Source organism: Phyllostomus hastatus, unplaced genomic scaffold, assembly GCF_019186645.2.
Source record: "Phyllostomus hastatus isolate PE091 unplaced genomic scaffold, TTU_PhHast_1.1 phas_scaffold_1066, whole genome shotgun sequence".
Lineage (NCBI taxonomy): Eukaryota > Metazoa > Chordata > Mammalia > Chiroptera > Phyllostomidae > Phyllostomus > Phyllostomus hastatus.
Window position 1 is genome coordinate 18247538 of NW_025334004.1, and position 16725 is coordinate 18264262.

The 16725-nt window shown below is 40.4% G+C and overlaps 1 protein-coding gene across 4 annotated transcripts in view; it reads right to left on the reverse strand.

The window, feature by feature from the left end:
- SORCS1 (sortilin related VPS10 domain containing receptor 1) overlaps positions 1-16725 on the reverse strand; it is a 484554-nt gene that overhangs the window by 226225 nt on the left and 241604 nt on the right. For all 4 annotated transcript variants that reach the window (XM_045854533.1, XM_045854532.1, XM_045854534.1 and 1 more), the window contains exon 3: positions 101-200. In XM_045854533.1, coding sequence (XP_045710489.1) covers positions 101-200 — 100 coding nt within the window. The remainder of the gene's footprint in view (positions 1-100; positions 201-16725) is intronic.

Sequence of the window (16725 nt, forward strand, 5' to 3'; positions counted from 1 at the left end):
AAGCTGACCTGTAATGGGTTTTTAGGCGGCTAGAGAGGTTAGCGAACCAAGACAGAAGTCACATCACAAAGAACTCGCATGCTGAATACACATTTCTTACCTTACGTTTGTTGGTGGGACACACGTAGAGGTAGCTTAAAATTGTTTTCAACCCAACTTTATCATTCAGCTTCTCATAGGTTGTCCCATAATCGGTGGACCTATAATACAAAAGGAGCGTTAATGAGGACAGAAGTATACGTCATTTGGCTGCTTGTCAGGATAATGTATGTTTTACATAGTCGAACAGCTCTTGGAAGGTTGCTAAATGATTCATGTAGTATATAATGATGCTTAATTATGTACACAGTGGCATCATGTGAGTGGTTAACATTTGCATTTAAATCGAATTGGTAAAAAACGAAAACTCCATCTCTCTGCTGCTCCTTAGCGTATGCACATTGCATAAAGGATGTGGTTAATTTGAAAAGATTAAGAGATGAGCACGTCCCTTGAAGTGACCAAAGAAATAAAGAGATTTTACTTAGATTTGACATTTCCAAACTGATGCTTCATCTTTGACATAGCGGAAAAGCAGGTTCTCCTGATTTATCTACAAATTGTGTTTTCTCCCACGAGTCATAGAATATATGGTGGGTCAGTCCCTTCAAAGGTCATTCAGTCTTTTCCTATTATCTAGCAGAAAGAAAATGTCTTAATATGTGAAATTTCACATGTTACTGGGCAGCCTTTTTCAGTGTTAAGCAAGCTGGAGTTGAGAGATATTACTTCTTGGCACAGGTGGACTCTATCTTTGTGGAGATGCTCTCATCTTTGTCTAGCCATTGGTCAATAACATTAATTCAGACTAATAAATAGGCCTTAATCACCTCCTCTGTGAAAGTCCATTACATATTTCAGAATTATAATCTTGTTAGATCATTATTACCATTATGGGCCGTAGAGAATATTATCTGTACTTGGAGGAAGTGGATGAAAGAACGTAAGTGACCCATTCAAAGAAGACAGCTGGTAAGTGGCCACTTAAAATGTGCATCGAGGTGTTCTGCCCCTAAGTCCTGTGTCCCTAATATTATACCACAGCTTTGTTTTTAATTTAAAGAAAATAAATATAAGTGAAAGGTCCGTTCAGCCTTCTTTTTACATATAGGAGGTTCCCAATGCAATTCATTCATTCATTCATTCATTCATATTTGTAGAGTTCCTAAAAATGTAATTGGCCCTATGCTAAATGCCAGGATCCAACACATTGTCCCTACTCTCAAGAATCCAACAGTTTTACTTGAGACGCAGGCATATAAAGTTATAATGTGTTAAGGGCAATGACACAGATAAAAATGAACAAGGCTTAGAAAATAAAATTGGTTTAATTAGAAAAACACAATATGTAACTATTTAAATTCATCTCTACTATTAATGAAAGTTACAAATTCCTACAGGCCAGAAAGAGTAAATAGAAGATGTTCATGCCAACAATCTCATCACCATACACTAAGAACCTACTCCTGACCAGGCACCAGAGTACAAAAGCTGTGTAACATGTGATCCTGGAATTAAGAAATTAATAATTTATTCTGGCTGGGAATCCAGGGTATTGTTACCCTAAAACATAAATATATTCTGCGCTGGTTGGTGTAGCTCAGTGGGTTGAGCATGGGCTATGAACCAAAGGGTCTCCAGTTCAATTTCCAATCAGGGTACATGCCTGGGTTTCGGGTCAGGTCCCCAGTGGGGCCACGTGAGAGGCAACCACACATTGATGTTTCTCTCTCTCTTTCTCCCTCACTTCCCCTCTCTCTAAAAATAAATAAATAAAATCTTTAAAAAAATAAATATATTCTATAAATATTATAGATAATATTGTATTCTCACAATTATATATGGTCATATGCCTATCTATATGTATTACAAATAGTCAATACTTCATAGAATTTAGATGATACTTCAGATCACCAAAGATTGGAGATATGCAATGATTTTTGGAAAAACCATACATCTTGAAAATGGAAAATGGGTAGGACTTTAGCAAAGGGAAGTGGTAAGAGCACTATAAACTAGAAGGCACCACCAGTAACCTGCGTTCTTCAGGAACCTTTGAAGAGGAGTCCCAAACCCTTCCATAGACCTTACCTATGGACCACATTCATCTTTTCTCTGCTTAAACTCATGCTGATGTGAAATTTCCCCCTATTCTCCAAGAAATACCTGAGATTCATTTCCTAACTCAGTGCAATCTTGGTGTTTAGCATTTCTTCTCTCATTCTTACCCTGGTGTTACTGGGGCAAGTGAGAAGTTTGAAGGGTAAGTAACAGGGGGACTTTCTCTTCTTAATAACACTTCTTTGTCTCAAACATTTTGCTAGCCTTTCTCTAGCTCCTTTTATTGGATAGCTTTTTATATTCATTATTCTGAACAATAGTTACATCAAGAACAAATAAACAGACGCAAAATCTATATGGAGGTGGTGATATGAGAAGGATGAAATGTGAAAATATTATTACATTAATAATTTGGCTTAGTGATAGGGGGAGATCAGTGGGACTACACTGAGGATGAGAAAATGGTTCACTTCTCCTATGGGGTTAACAGGAAAGAATGCTAGAGGAGCAGGGACCAGTCCCTAGAGAGGTGATGATTAGTTTTTTTTTTTTAAATTATATTTATCGGCTTTTCCCCTGAGATATTCAGTGAATATTTTTAACTAAAAAATAATCCACAAGGATAAATAAGGATTCTATATGAACTCTTCTTCATTTATGTGTGTGTTTGTTGTGTGTGTTTAACTGAAATCCCAATGTATCAATGTGATAATGGAGGAACTAGCTTGGCTTTACATTAGTGACTTTTTTTCAGAGAACTTATACTACATTACTGGATGCTTTCCTCTTATTAAAATATCACCAGTCTAGACCCTCTAAAGCACTTGCCATGACTTTGTGTGCCATGTCTTGTCCCTTGATTTTTCAAACCTCAACAACTAAAGTAAAATTTGTTAATTCTCAAGTTTGGCCCAAAGCTATGTGTTTAAACATTATGGTATTGTAATAATCAATAGACAGTAAGAAAAAAATGATGTAATTGCACAAACCCCAAATGACTTAGACTAACAATTACCAAAGGTTGTCCTATACCACTAGAATTAGAGTGTTGACATGTGTCATGGATAAAATTGACAATCAGCTGGGACACATCAGTACAATGGTAAGGAAATGGAAACAATCCAACACTTGCAGAGCAGTTGGAAAATATGTGCTGAACCAAGTTCTCTGAGTAGCACTTGTGCCAACCTCACCGCATGGCCTCTCCCCTGGAGGCCTCCTAGATCTCCTTACAGTCCAGCAGTCAAAAGACTATGGGCTGGCACAACAGAGGTCCTTCCCTGGGATTGCCTCAGCCAATCCCAGGGAAGGAGACAGTGACCTTGGAGAAGGCACTGCACCCTGGAAGGCAATTCCTAGTGCCCATCTGCAAACCCTCTTCACAGCTAACAGATGCTTCCGGTTACCTCTGCATGGTCAACTGTGGGAACTGCAGTCTCCTAGGGACGTGGGCTCTGAAGGAGCAGAGGAGAGACAGACAGCTGAGCAGCAGGCTGGCTGGCGAGCCAACGCACTGGCTGTTAACCATTTTAAGCATCATCCCTAGGGATGGGGGACAGGAATAGTATATTATCCAAGATAAAAAAGAGTTAGGAAATGCTTGATTAAACAAAATTTAATGTTTCCTTACATCAGAACTTTTACATAAATTTTATTACTCTAGTAAATACTGTGAACCTCTTAATGCTCATAGGTCATACAGCATTTTCCAAATATTTTTGATTATAACATCCATTCTTGAGTGATATGTAATGAGATGAGGGTTCTAAACAACATACTTTGGCAAACATAACACCAAATATTTTTTAAAGGGAAAGAATAATTAATGGATCTTGGCTTTCTAAGAAAAGGGAAATAATAAAAATACTTAAAACAAATCAAATTTGTAAATAGAAAGGCCAGCCTATGCTAACCATAAAGTCATTGTTGTTGTTAAGGGAAAAAATGAGGAAACAATCTTTAAAAATTATGTATCATACAAAGAAAAATTATGTATCATACAAAGACATAGACATATTTAAGATGCCATATAAGTAGCTTTGAATTTTTAAGAAATTCCAAAGCAGGCATTTTTTTTTTCAGGTGTTGTTTACAGGTTGGCTTATCTACAGATGAAAAACAGGGCTCCCGTCAGTACCTCCGCTGTACTGGAAAAAGCTAAAAGCTTAAAAAATAAGCATCCCAGGAACATAAATATACAAGTGATTAAATGAGAACTAGAGTGTTATTGCCTTTGAGCCTTAATCCCCACTTTACCCTTTTCACAAACATATCTTTAATTGTGACTCCGAGAACAGCTGGAAGCATTTCTTTTATTTATCTACGGCATGCATAGAGTTGCTAATCGTTGCTTTGAGGGGTGGAAGAACCAAGTTGAAGGCATGACACCTGCCTTCCAACAACTTATGATCTCTTTGAGATGGCAATCTCTCCCTCATACTTGAATTGAAGGGATCAATACAAGACAGTACCAGTTTCCACAAAGAAATAAAACACATGATTGATTTCCTCTACTATAATCTTATACCATCCAATGAAATCAATAAGCACAGGACCACTTGTAGATTGCATGAGACCATAAAAAGTGCCAACACAATGGCTAGCATAAAACAATCTACAAATGATAGCTTTTGTTATTCATGTCATCACTCGTTTTGTCTTGATTTTTCTGTATTCTTTGCCTAACGCATACTAAAATCCATAACATGGACCCCCAAGGAATATCTCAACCACTAAAAATGACCGAGATTTAATTTGTAGAAAACAGAAGACATCTGTGGAGATATTACCATTTTTAAATGCAACTGTATTTAGACTACCATAGTGTTAGCTTTGTTAGCTTTGTTAGCTGAGTGTTAGCTTTGTGTGGGACTTAAATTAGAGAGGTAAGGGTTAGAACTGAAATTTAAGAGTTAAAGATGTCACACACTATTTCTATAGTAAATGTGCCAAGATTCCATTGCTTAACAGACTATTATGCTTCAGAAACCTAACAGATAATAAAATTTAATGTAATCTAAACACTCCATGTGCAGATTCTTATGAAACGAGCATTGATATTAACCACGTGTCACTGATAAGGAAGACCCAGCAGTGTAACCAGCCTACTCAAGGGCACAGAACTCGGAAGGTGCTGCTGCTCTCAAAAGCTACAAGAGAACATATTTACACAATCTAGTTTTGCATTTCTTAGTAAAAGAAATATGAACTGAAACAGTTCAAAGTCTTACATGTGTATATCAAAACCTGGCTGTTCTTCATATTGGGTAAAAGGGCAGAGGGCCTATGAGGGAGAATCAATTTTAAGAAAAATATAAGCAGAAACTCTTCACAACGATCAAAGGGGAAAAGAAAGTATGTCACTGATTTGGTCCACCCTGGCTCCTGGGAAGGCTAGAAATACTGTCACAATGAGTGGATCAGCTTCTTAATGAATTGATGATGTCTCATGAAGATTACCAACATACATAGCCTAAGAGAGCTTGAAGTCATTGGGCACCAGACTCAGGCACTTGCTGACTAAGTAACCAGTCAGTGCCGATTCCCTCAACAAACTCCAGATCTGCCATTTCCACATTTACATTTTTACCTAATAGATTTGCAATACAATAGTCAGATGCCCAACCTTAATCCCTCCCTTTTTCACCTGAGTCCTACCCCCACCTATCCTTGCCTTGCTATTCCTTGTACTTCCTAAGCTCTTTTTCCAGTTACCCCAACAGAGGGTCCCTCACTTCTTTCTGGACAAAGGTCATGCTGTATGACACAGAAACCTCTCCCCCTTCTCCAGCACACTCGACCTCCCTTAGTCCTTTTCATTTCTCTTCGTGCTCTTTACCCCATCTGATAGATCCACTTATTTTTGTTATCTGTCTTCCCCCACCAGACTGTAAGCTCCATGAGCTCAGGAAAGGTGTCTGTTGCATTCACTGCTGGCTTCCTAGCTCTCAGAACAGCACCCGGACAGAGCAGGCATTCACAATTTGGTTCTGAACAACTCGCTGACCTGAGGGATGCTTGCTCTTCCTGTGTGGCCCACTGGATTTCTACCAAGTCAATAAGAAGCCCACACAGTCTGCAAGGACCACTGCAGCCCCTGCTCTCAGCAGGCAGGATCAGCTGTGTGGGTGGGATGAGGATGGTGGCATGTTCCCTGCTCCTTACTTTCTCACCAAGAAACCTCTGCCTGACATCCACTTCCTGATTCCTCTAAGTACCAAAAGGCCAGTGACTATATCTTTGTTCGCCCCCAAATCCTCAGTTCCCAGGACAGTGCTGGCACATAGCAAGTGGCTTTTGCACAGGAGGGTGAGTGAATGCAGGATGCCTAATGGGCATACTCTTTGAACCAAGGATGAGGCAGGCTGCTTCTTCAAAAGGCTTTAGAAAGTGTCCAAATAACCTGAGCTGCCTCTTTTCTACCTGCAGACCCTAGAAAACAGAGGTGCCCTTCCCCATACACACCAAGCCCTATTGCCAGGGTCACAAAACAAAGACTCCAGGTATAGGGGAAGGCTCGGGGACAGGAAGCTCCGGGGCATTACTCCAATCAGCGCTAAGGAGACATCCTGAAAGCAGAGAAGCTTTCACCTCTAAATCGCGCAGCTGTGGCTTCCGTGTTTTGATTCTTTCCTAAAATCACTAAGAGCAGCCACGTTCATTGCTCCTAGTGCATTTGGAGGCGTAAAAATAGCTTCCAAAGCCAAAGGCGCATGGGCTGCATCGCCAACTCCGTTCCTTAATAACACAGGATGCATGAGGTTAAAGCAGTGAGAATAATTTAGGGTTTGGAAAATGTTTGTGAGTGAGTCGACATTTAAATAACTTCATTATCATTCATTGACAGATTTTTTTTAACCTGTCAGCACAATTGATATTTCTATTACCATTGTTATAACAAACCCCGGCACATTTTAAATACAGTCACCGGATTCCATTAGTCTACCCACTGTCAAGCAAATACCTCCAAATCCATTTTTCATTATACCTCCAGAATAGGCAATCTACATGAAATGGTGACGTGGAGCTGAAGGAAACTGTCTCCTGCTTTCGAAGGATTCTGCTCTGAAATACGTTTGCCTGTCAGCCTAAACACATAATTTAAACGTGCTGATGAGATGTTACGGTGCAGCCCGGGCTGAAGAAGCTTCCCTGTTTCTTGGATTCTCTGAGCTTTTCAGGTTAACTTGCAGAATCAGAGGGAAGGAGGTTAAACAGGAGGGTTGGGGGTATGTGTGGCAATGGGATACAAAGATATTTCTACTCTGCCCAATTCCGTCACAGAAATTGGAATTCAATGTGTAATAAAAAATTTTATTTTTTAAATGTACAGGACGGGTGGGTAGCTATGCGTTCACAAGTTGGGAAAGGTCTCTTTCACCTTTCTGGGTTTTCTGAGCCATTGTCCTTGTATCATCCTTCTTTGCTTGTATCATCATGCTGTGGCATTGATGTTTCCAGTTATATGGGGCAGTGGAGATAAGACACTGAATGCAGTTCACTGTGACTGAATGCATATCGCTCCATCGAAAAGGAGGCAATATAGTATATAACACATCAGCGCACACTCACGCCATATATTTCAGCTGCAGATAAAATCAGAAATCTATACCAGCTTTAACATGAAAGATAGGGGCTACCTTTACCTTGAAATACCTTCCAGTTCATTTTGAGTATAAAAATTATCAGAATTGGACCTGGCCAGGGAGCTAGGTTGAAACGCTGTCCTATACACCAAAATGTTGTGGGTTCAATTACCAGTCAGGGCATGTACCTATGCTCAATTCTCAGTCTGGGCACATATAGGAGGCAGCCCATTGATGTTTCTCTCACACAGCTGTTTCTCTCCCTTTTTCCCTTATTTTCTTTTTTCATTTCTTTTCTTCTCTTTTCTCTTTTCCTCTCCTTCCTTCCTTCCTCCCTTCCTCCCTTCCTCCCTCCCTCCCTTCCTTCCTTCCTTCCTTCCTTTTCTTTCTTTCTCACTCGCTCTCTCGCTCTTCACCCCCTTCCTCTTTCTCTAAGATCAATAAACATCCTCAGGTAAAGATTACAAATATAGTAATAACCATCATTATATTTTGATTGGCACTGGTAACTGAATATCAGAATACTTTGCTTAAGAAAGAAAAGGCACATTAAGTAGAGGTCTCCTGGTAAGGTTTTTCAGGAACAGATATTGGATGAATGATCTCCTTAACTCCTCCTCCCCCGCCATACACACACACACACACACACACACACACACACACACAGCACTGCCTCTAGTGCCTCTCATTTGAACCATCCACTTCAGTTCCAGTTCCATACTGGGGCAGGCTCCTACCATCTCTGCAGTGTCTGGAACTTACCTGTGTTATAGTAGCACAGGTAAAGTGACTACTTGTTCTTTCTCACAGACATAGCCTCTCTCATGCCTCCATGTCTGTGCAATATCCCCCCGCTAACTGGACACACTGGTATGGTGGCCCGGGTGTATGTTCGTTCTCATGTTTTGAGATCCCACACCACAGCCCCCTTCCCGGGGATGTCTGACAATGCCAGTAGGCCAGGGGTCTTTATTCTTTCTTCTTTTTTTAAAAGGGGCATTTATTTATTTATTTATTTATTTATTTATTTATTTATTTATTAAGGGTTTTTAGAGAGGAAAGGGAGGGAGAAAGAGAGAGAGAGAGAAACATCAATGTACAGTTGCTGGGGACCGTGGCCTGCAACCTAGTCATGTGCCCTGACTGGGAATCGAACCTGCGATGCTTTGGTTCACAGCCCGAGTTCAATCCACTGAGTTATGCCAGCCAGGGCTATTCTTTCTTCTATAATACCCAAGACTCCTCAACTTTGAAACTGTTGATGTTCACAGTTTTCTGTGCTAAAACACTATGGCCTCTAAAGGCAAGGGGAGTTCACATTGATCCTTTCAGCCTTCTTTCTGCCCATCAAAATTCATTTGTCTACTTTGAGGCTGGACTTACTCATCCCACCCTTCACTGAGCTTACCCACATCCCTCCCCTAAATGGAATTACTCTCCTTAAAAGCCCGGGTAATGCACTTGAATGTCTCCTGCATGGCCTTTATATTCTACGATGTAGTATCCTTGCATGGACCTGAGGTTCCCTACCGGACAGTCATCTATGAGAGAGCAGGATGCATTTCCCCCACCCTTCTGTTTCTCTTTCCACCACTGTAGCTTCTCCTTATGATCCAAAAGGTGCTCAGACAGTGCTACAGACTGGATACACAACTCTGAAATGCCCTCCTCTGTTGCCAGAAGATATCATTTGAGAAATTTCATATTTTGTTTTTGCATTTCTTTTTAAAGGGGGGAGCGATAAAAAACCTTAGGGCTCTCTGGTGAGTTTATGTCAGGCAAGGGTAATTATGACACAAATATAAGAGAAATAAGGGGCTTACTGAGGAAGAAGTCATGCAAATGTTTATGTACAATGTATTATGCATTAATTTACTAAAATACTATATTCATATATGGAAAACATAATATGAGGTCTGTATAGAAGGTATCTGACCATGTAACATGAAATATAGAGACATGTTTTGAAGAAGATACAAGATACAAGAAACATTGTACATAGGACAGTGATGCCTCAGTCCCCTTCAAAGTAGGCACCTTAGGACCTTACACAGTTCTCCCAATAGCCATCAGCTGCCCCATCATATTTTCCTCAATCTCATCTACTGTCTGAAATCTCTTCCCTTTCAAAGGTGATTTTAGTTTTGAGAAAAGCCAGAAGTTGTAGGGCACCAAATCCGGGCTGTAGCGGGGCTGAGTCGCCTAGCTGATTTGATGTTTCACCAAAAACTCTGCATGACATGTGATGTATAAGCAGGCACAATGGAGCTGCCAACTACCAGTTGCCCATAGCTATAGCCATCTAAATCATCTGAACAACTTATATGGTGGAAAGTTTGAGCTTAACACAAAATTTGATGCAGATTTGTTGCTCTACTCACTTGGTCATTTTGAATGTGATGGCCACACAGTACACATGCTCACTCAATGGAGTCTACCTTCCCCACTGACTAGTACAGTGAAGGCATGATTGTTTATGCATGTGCGTTCCAGTCCACTCTCCTTGGCTGCCAGGTTACATCGATGTTGTGCAAACCATTCTCATTACATTAACAACAGCTGGACTTTTCCCAGACAGACCTTGTATTCATTGATCAGTTACATAGGTAAACATAAATTTAGAGTGGGGGTGAGCATGTATGTTTGGCTTATAAAGGGTTCTATCTTTTGACCTGCCCCTAATCCCAAGATATTTCTGGTCCAACACTCCTGTCTTCATACTGAGGTCACCTATGAATAGATTGTATTACCCTGCACTCGTAACCAACTGTGCCAAATAGTTGGATACTAGTAGTGAGAATACTAGTAGTGAGAATTTATTGAATGTTCAAAACATATCATATTCTGTGCTAACAAACACTTTACAAGTATTACCTCACTTAATTCCCATAATGCCCTATGGGTTAGGTATTAGTATAATCCACATTTTACAGATGAATAGATCAAGACTTTAACGAGGATGATGAATGTGGCCAGTGCCACATAACAATAATATTAATAGTAGGGCCTGTATTCAAACCTAGGCAGTTGGTTTCTGAAGCCAGCAAGTTCAATACACAGACAAGATGACTCAGCCATTTGAGTGTTGTGCTCTTTATAGAAAAATAGGATAGTCTGACTGGAAAGAAATTAAAATTTCTAATGGAGCTCCCAGAAGTTAGTTCATCTGCCTCCCAAACAAAAGAGCACCACTCTTCATAATACCTGCCAGATATCATCCTAAAGCCAATTTTCCACTTGAAATAGAATCCCTAGCCCAAGCATCTACCAAACCGAGACTCCCAAGGTACTGACGGTACTAGGGACCAGTTCTTCAAAGCCAGGCATAATGTGTAGCCTCTACGAAGCAAATATAGTTATTAGGAATATAGTGTGGCAATTCAGTGTGATGGTCCATTCGCTCTTCTGTGCAACGATTATTGATGTTGTGTCTCCCAAGTTCCAGGCCTAATTGTGAAGAACGCACTGTCCCAGAGATGAAATGGTACACATACATCTCCCTTGTTTTAGAATCCGTATGGGAAAATTAATTTAAGCTGGGACCGCCCATTGTCATGTGCTATTTCTCTTTTCATCCGGCACTCTGGTTGGCTAAAGAAGCACTGGGACGGCCTTGCCTGGGAATATGCAAAAAGAAGTAAAAACTTTATCAAATGAAGCCACTGCTACCTGGTCCTCCCAGCCCTTCAATCAGAATGTACAAATAAAAATGATAAAATATGCATTCTGGAAGCATAAGCAACTAAACATCTAGTGGTGACAGTAGAATTTACTTGATTTCCTGATGTGAAAATGATCCAATTATCCTAAACTATAGAAACAGTTCTCTGGGTGCCATTTCACCCTGTTAGGCTTGATCCCATAGACGGTGGAAGCCTCAGTTTAACATGAGGGTGAACAAGTGAGCTTCTGCTGCCTTTAGTTTACTAACAGTTAAGAGAAATAGAAATGAGTGAATTCTTTCCTCATATGCAATTACAAAGGACTGGATCAACTGAGCTCTATCTAGACTTGAGTGTGGCATTCAAGAATTCCCATACCAGGAAGACTTTTGGGCAACTTTACATTGATAAGCCTACAACATACTTCTGAGATGCCGGGTTTAGAGGTAAATCTCAACCTGAAATTGTAGGATAGAAGTAGGAGTTGGAGTGTCAGGTGTGGAGATATATATACTGTCTACCTGTAACATCCTGTCTGTTTTCTACTTAGCTTCTTCATGGGTGAAATGTTTCAGCCCAATCAGAAAATACAGTGTATGCATTATTGCATATCATTACAGTGACTTATAATACCACCTTTAAGAAAGTTTGGTCCCTACCTATTATTTTCAAGACGGCTAAGAATTCTAGAATATTAGAGCTTCAATAATGTCTTAGATGATTTCATCTTGGTTCAATTACAAAGGAAAAGCAGTGGGAGAGTTTAAGCCCTAGTCTAATTATGCAGGATCTGACACAAATAACACCCCCTTTTTATTACAAAATCATAAACATGCAATTCTGTAACATAACACTATCACACTCAAGCACACCATATGACATTTTAGGTGAAATGTTCAAATTGCTGTGCATCTCGTGTGAGACATTCACGTACCCTACCAGCCACACTCAAGCAAGCCTCACTTCTCTGCCAGAACCTGTGTACTAAACAGATATGGATTACCCTCATTGAAACAGCTGTTGCCCACTCAGACCCACCCTTACCCACATTCTAGTTTCCCTGTTTCAGTAACTCTTAAGAACTTTGACACGGCTTCTTTTGATTAATAAAGTGTGGTTTCCACAGACTAGAATAAATCTAATCACATGATTCTGCAGACGGAGAGTCTGAAACTCAGAGTAAAGGAAGTCCAGTATTAGTTAGTACCCGAGTAAAAAGGGAACCCAGGTTTTCTGATTCTTGTGCTTAGACATTTCTTGGAATTACAGGTTATCAAATATGAAAGGAACCTTCACCTTATCAGAGAAACTTAAAGCCCAACCATCTTATAATATTCTAAGAAAGAAATACAATACTACATATGAAAAAAAAAAGTTTCTCCTTCAAAAACACTAGAGGCTTAGATGTGTTAAAAATTGCATACAACGACACTTTAGAGTCACATTAGCCAAACTGGAAATTCCGGGCACACTTGGGAATGGGACCAGGACTAGGGATGACTGTCAGGCAAAGAGGATATTAACAATTAAAAAAATAGGTAGAACTCTTACAGTCAATGTATCCTGGCATTCCTCGTGGAATAGAGATTTAATAGAAAAGGCCAGGAACACTTCAGTCATTAATCTTTATCCCCTCCAGCCAACCAACCCAAAGATAACACTATCTGTTTCATAAAACCTGGAGCGTACAGCTGACTGGGGATGAAGTTCTAACTTATGCCATACTCCAGACCACACGGCATCCATCCACAAGTAAAGAGGAGAATTGTGAGCTCCCAGTGTCCTCCACTTTTCCAATGTTATTTAAAAAAGCAAAGTAATCCGGGAAAAACTGGCAGTCCCCTTCACAGTCGTAGTCTAGTCCCTGATCTTCAATGCTTCGAGATGAACACAGTATAAAATAAAACAGTGAGATCCTTCTTGACTTTCACCTTTCCATGGCACTGGTGGTACATGAATATTTGGTCAAAGGTGCAACAAAATGTTCACCAAAAGGCCAAGACTGATTCTTCAAAACTAGACATAATGTGTAGTTTCCACAAAACTAATTTAAGTATTTGAAATAAAGTGTAGCAATATAGAATGATGATCTATTCATTCATTCATTCATTGAACAATTATTTATGCTGCATTTCCCATGTTCCAGGCCTTGCTCTGGGCACTGGTGCTAAAACAGTCGAAGGAGAAAAATAATACAAAATTGCTGCTCTTGTGAAGCTTAAATGCTAGTGAGAAGAGGTAGGTTGTAAACAGACACGCAGAATTTTTCAGGGATGGTGAATACCAGGAAGGAAAAGGAAAGAGTGAGGACAGACAGTGAAGATGAGACGCCACTCTATATGGCAGAGTCAGAGAAGGCCTCTTGGATAAGGCGTTTGAGAGTAAATCTGAATGACTTACGTGGGAGGTGCCTATGTTGAGAGAAAGCAAGAGTGCTACAGGCAGAGGGGGTAGCAAGTGCAAGGACACCATGCCAGGCCCATGCTCAGGGTGTCTGATTATGGCGAGGGGAGAGTATACCAGGAACAAAGGCCATACACAAAGAGGAACTTGGTATCAAAGCTGGTCATTCAACATAACAGCATCCACCCCACACAGAGCCCTGCACGCCCTGTTAAGTTGTTGGAAGGATCCCGAGAAGGGGAAGATCTCACTAAGGTTTTTAAAGAATCAAGGTTCTGGATTTACACCCGGGAGTTTTGTTTCCCTGTCTGTAAAATGGGGATGACAATGGCAGTGGTCTCATAAGATTGTTGGAAGGATTCAATAAATGAAGGGCTCCCTAGAAAGTTCTGGGCACATGGCAAGTCTTCATCAATGGAAGCAGTTATTACTGTGGTTATCGGTTAGTTCAGGAGAAAATGCTTCTGAAGAACAGAGTTAGGGAATATAAACGGAAGGTCCAAAGGACCAAAATTATCTAGGACTTAATAGATCACTGACTTAGAACTACTTACCTTAAACTCTGAAGGAATTAAAATTAAAAATATGAACAAAAGTGTGATGAAGCAAGTTTTCTTAAAACTGAGATTGCTTTCCTTGATATGTATTCCACATCGATTGGCTGCCTCCAGTATGTGCCCTGACCAGGGACCTAACCTTCAACTCGGGCATGCGTCCCGACTGGGAATTACACTGGTGGCCTTTTGCTTGGTGGGACGATACCCAATCAACTGAGCCACCGCAGCCAGGGCAAAGCGGCCTTTTTAATTTTCAATAGCTGGCTGCAGTTTCTAATTGCACCTATAACTCCTTTACCCCAAGGCCTTCACACTTCTCTGTCATCAGGACATTTAGTGTTTATATGCCTCCCTTACAAGAAAAGTGGTTAAGGGGTCACCCTTCCAAGAAGAGTCAATGCCAGGGCTGGTCACAGTAAAGAGCTCTGAAGTTGCCAATGCAGGCTTCACCAATGACCTGCTGAGTGACCTTGGGCAAATTGCCCAACCTCTCTGGGCTGTTCTTTAATAATGCTGACTGACCTCACAAGGCTGCTGGGAAGAATCACTAATCAATCTGACTGAGGAACATTGAGTCAACATAGAGTGCTTTATAAATATTTACTACGACACAATGAGCCCGCTGCATCTGAGATTTGCATAATCACAGACAACCACATCTGGGGCCCAGAGTAAGGGTCAACATTATGCCTAAAATGGTTCTTTTCTCTTAACATTTACAAATACCATCATTCTGGGATGCTTTAGGCTTCTTATCCTAAGTGAGGGGAATTAATTAGATCATGAAGGTTTAGTTACCTACTAGAGCCTGCATTTTAGCATGAAAGAAAATCAATCCCACCAATAAGACTATTTGATATTTTCAGATGAAAACAGAGGAGGTTGTTACTGTAAAAAGTGACACTGTGGTAGCTACTTAAGGCCTTAGAAGGCTTCTCTGAGTGATGACACAGGCTGAGAAGGGGGCGGGTGTGCACTGGAGGCGGAGCAAAGTACAAGTGAAAAGGCCTTAAGGTGTAGCTGAGGAGCCACACAAAAGTCACGTGTTGACAGCTTAGGGGGTGATGAATAGACAAAATCAGACAGGGGCCAGATGAGGTAAGGCTTTCCCTGGAGCATAGGGTAAGAAGTTTGGATTTCCTCACATATGAGATAGGTGAGATATGGGAGGGATTTGACCAAAGACATGTCAAACACTGACGCCATTTTTAGAGGATAATCTTGGATGCTGCGTGGAGAATAAGCTGGTGAATGGCAGAAGCGGAAAGAGCAGGAAGTCCAGTTAGGTGATAAGGTGGCCTGGGACTGGGGACTTAAACCAACAGTCCTTTACTCCTGAGCTTGTCAGTGAGGAATACGTGTAGGCTATCATCACATTATCATGTGCACCGAAGCATAGTACTCTAGAATCGTTTCTGTAAGAATTTATAATAATTTCTAAGCCCTGGCTGGCGTAGCTCAGTGGATGGAGCGCGGGCTGGGAACCAAAGTGTCCCAGGTTCGATTCCCAGCCAGGGTACATGCCTGGGTTGCAGGCCATAACCCCCAGCAACCGCACATTGATGTTTCTCTCTCTCTCTCTCTCCCTCCCTTCCCTCTCTAAAAATAAATAAATAAAAAAAAATCTTAAAAAAAATAATAATTTCTATCGATCATTTACATCATTTTTTGTTTTAATTTATAATTTCTTCAATTTGTGCTCTTCTTGAGCACAGTCTTTTTAAAAATCTTCCTCTATTTTTTTTTTAAATTTTATGTTTCAATTATAGTTTATATTCAACATTATTTTGTATTAGTTTCAGGTATACAGCATAGTGGTAAGAGAATCATACACTTTACGAAGTTGATTCCCCCTGATATTCCCAGTACCCACCTGGCACCATACACAGTTATTACAACATTATTGACTATATTCCCTATACTGTACTTGTATCCCTAGGACTATTTTGTGACTACCAATTTGTACTTCTTAGCATAATCTTGATTCCATGCCTGGTCCTCCTTGTTCACTTAAGACTAGGCAATTCCTGAGACACTCTGGTTACGGATACATTGTAAGGAGTGTGCCTTCTTTGACATTGAGGATGTGCTTTTTATAATCAACATAAATAATTCAGCAGTGTATCAGCAGTGCTTTATTATTATCATTTACTTCCATGTGAACTATAGTTTGGGAGTTAGGGACTTTTTTTTTTAATTAACAGAAGCTCATCCATCAGTTTGCATCCATGGGATCTACCAGGTCATAAAGCTTGCTATTTATAGCAACCATTGTGATTCAAAATGAGAATCAGTATTTTGTCCCCGTGACATCTAACCTTAGGTCAAGCACAGGAACTGCAGATGGATTCTCACAGGAAGTGATCTTAAAGCACATCGCTGGAGATTAATACCAGGACGAGAGCTCGAGGCAATGCA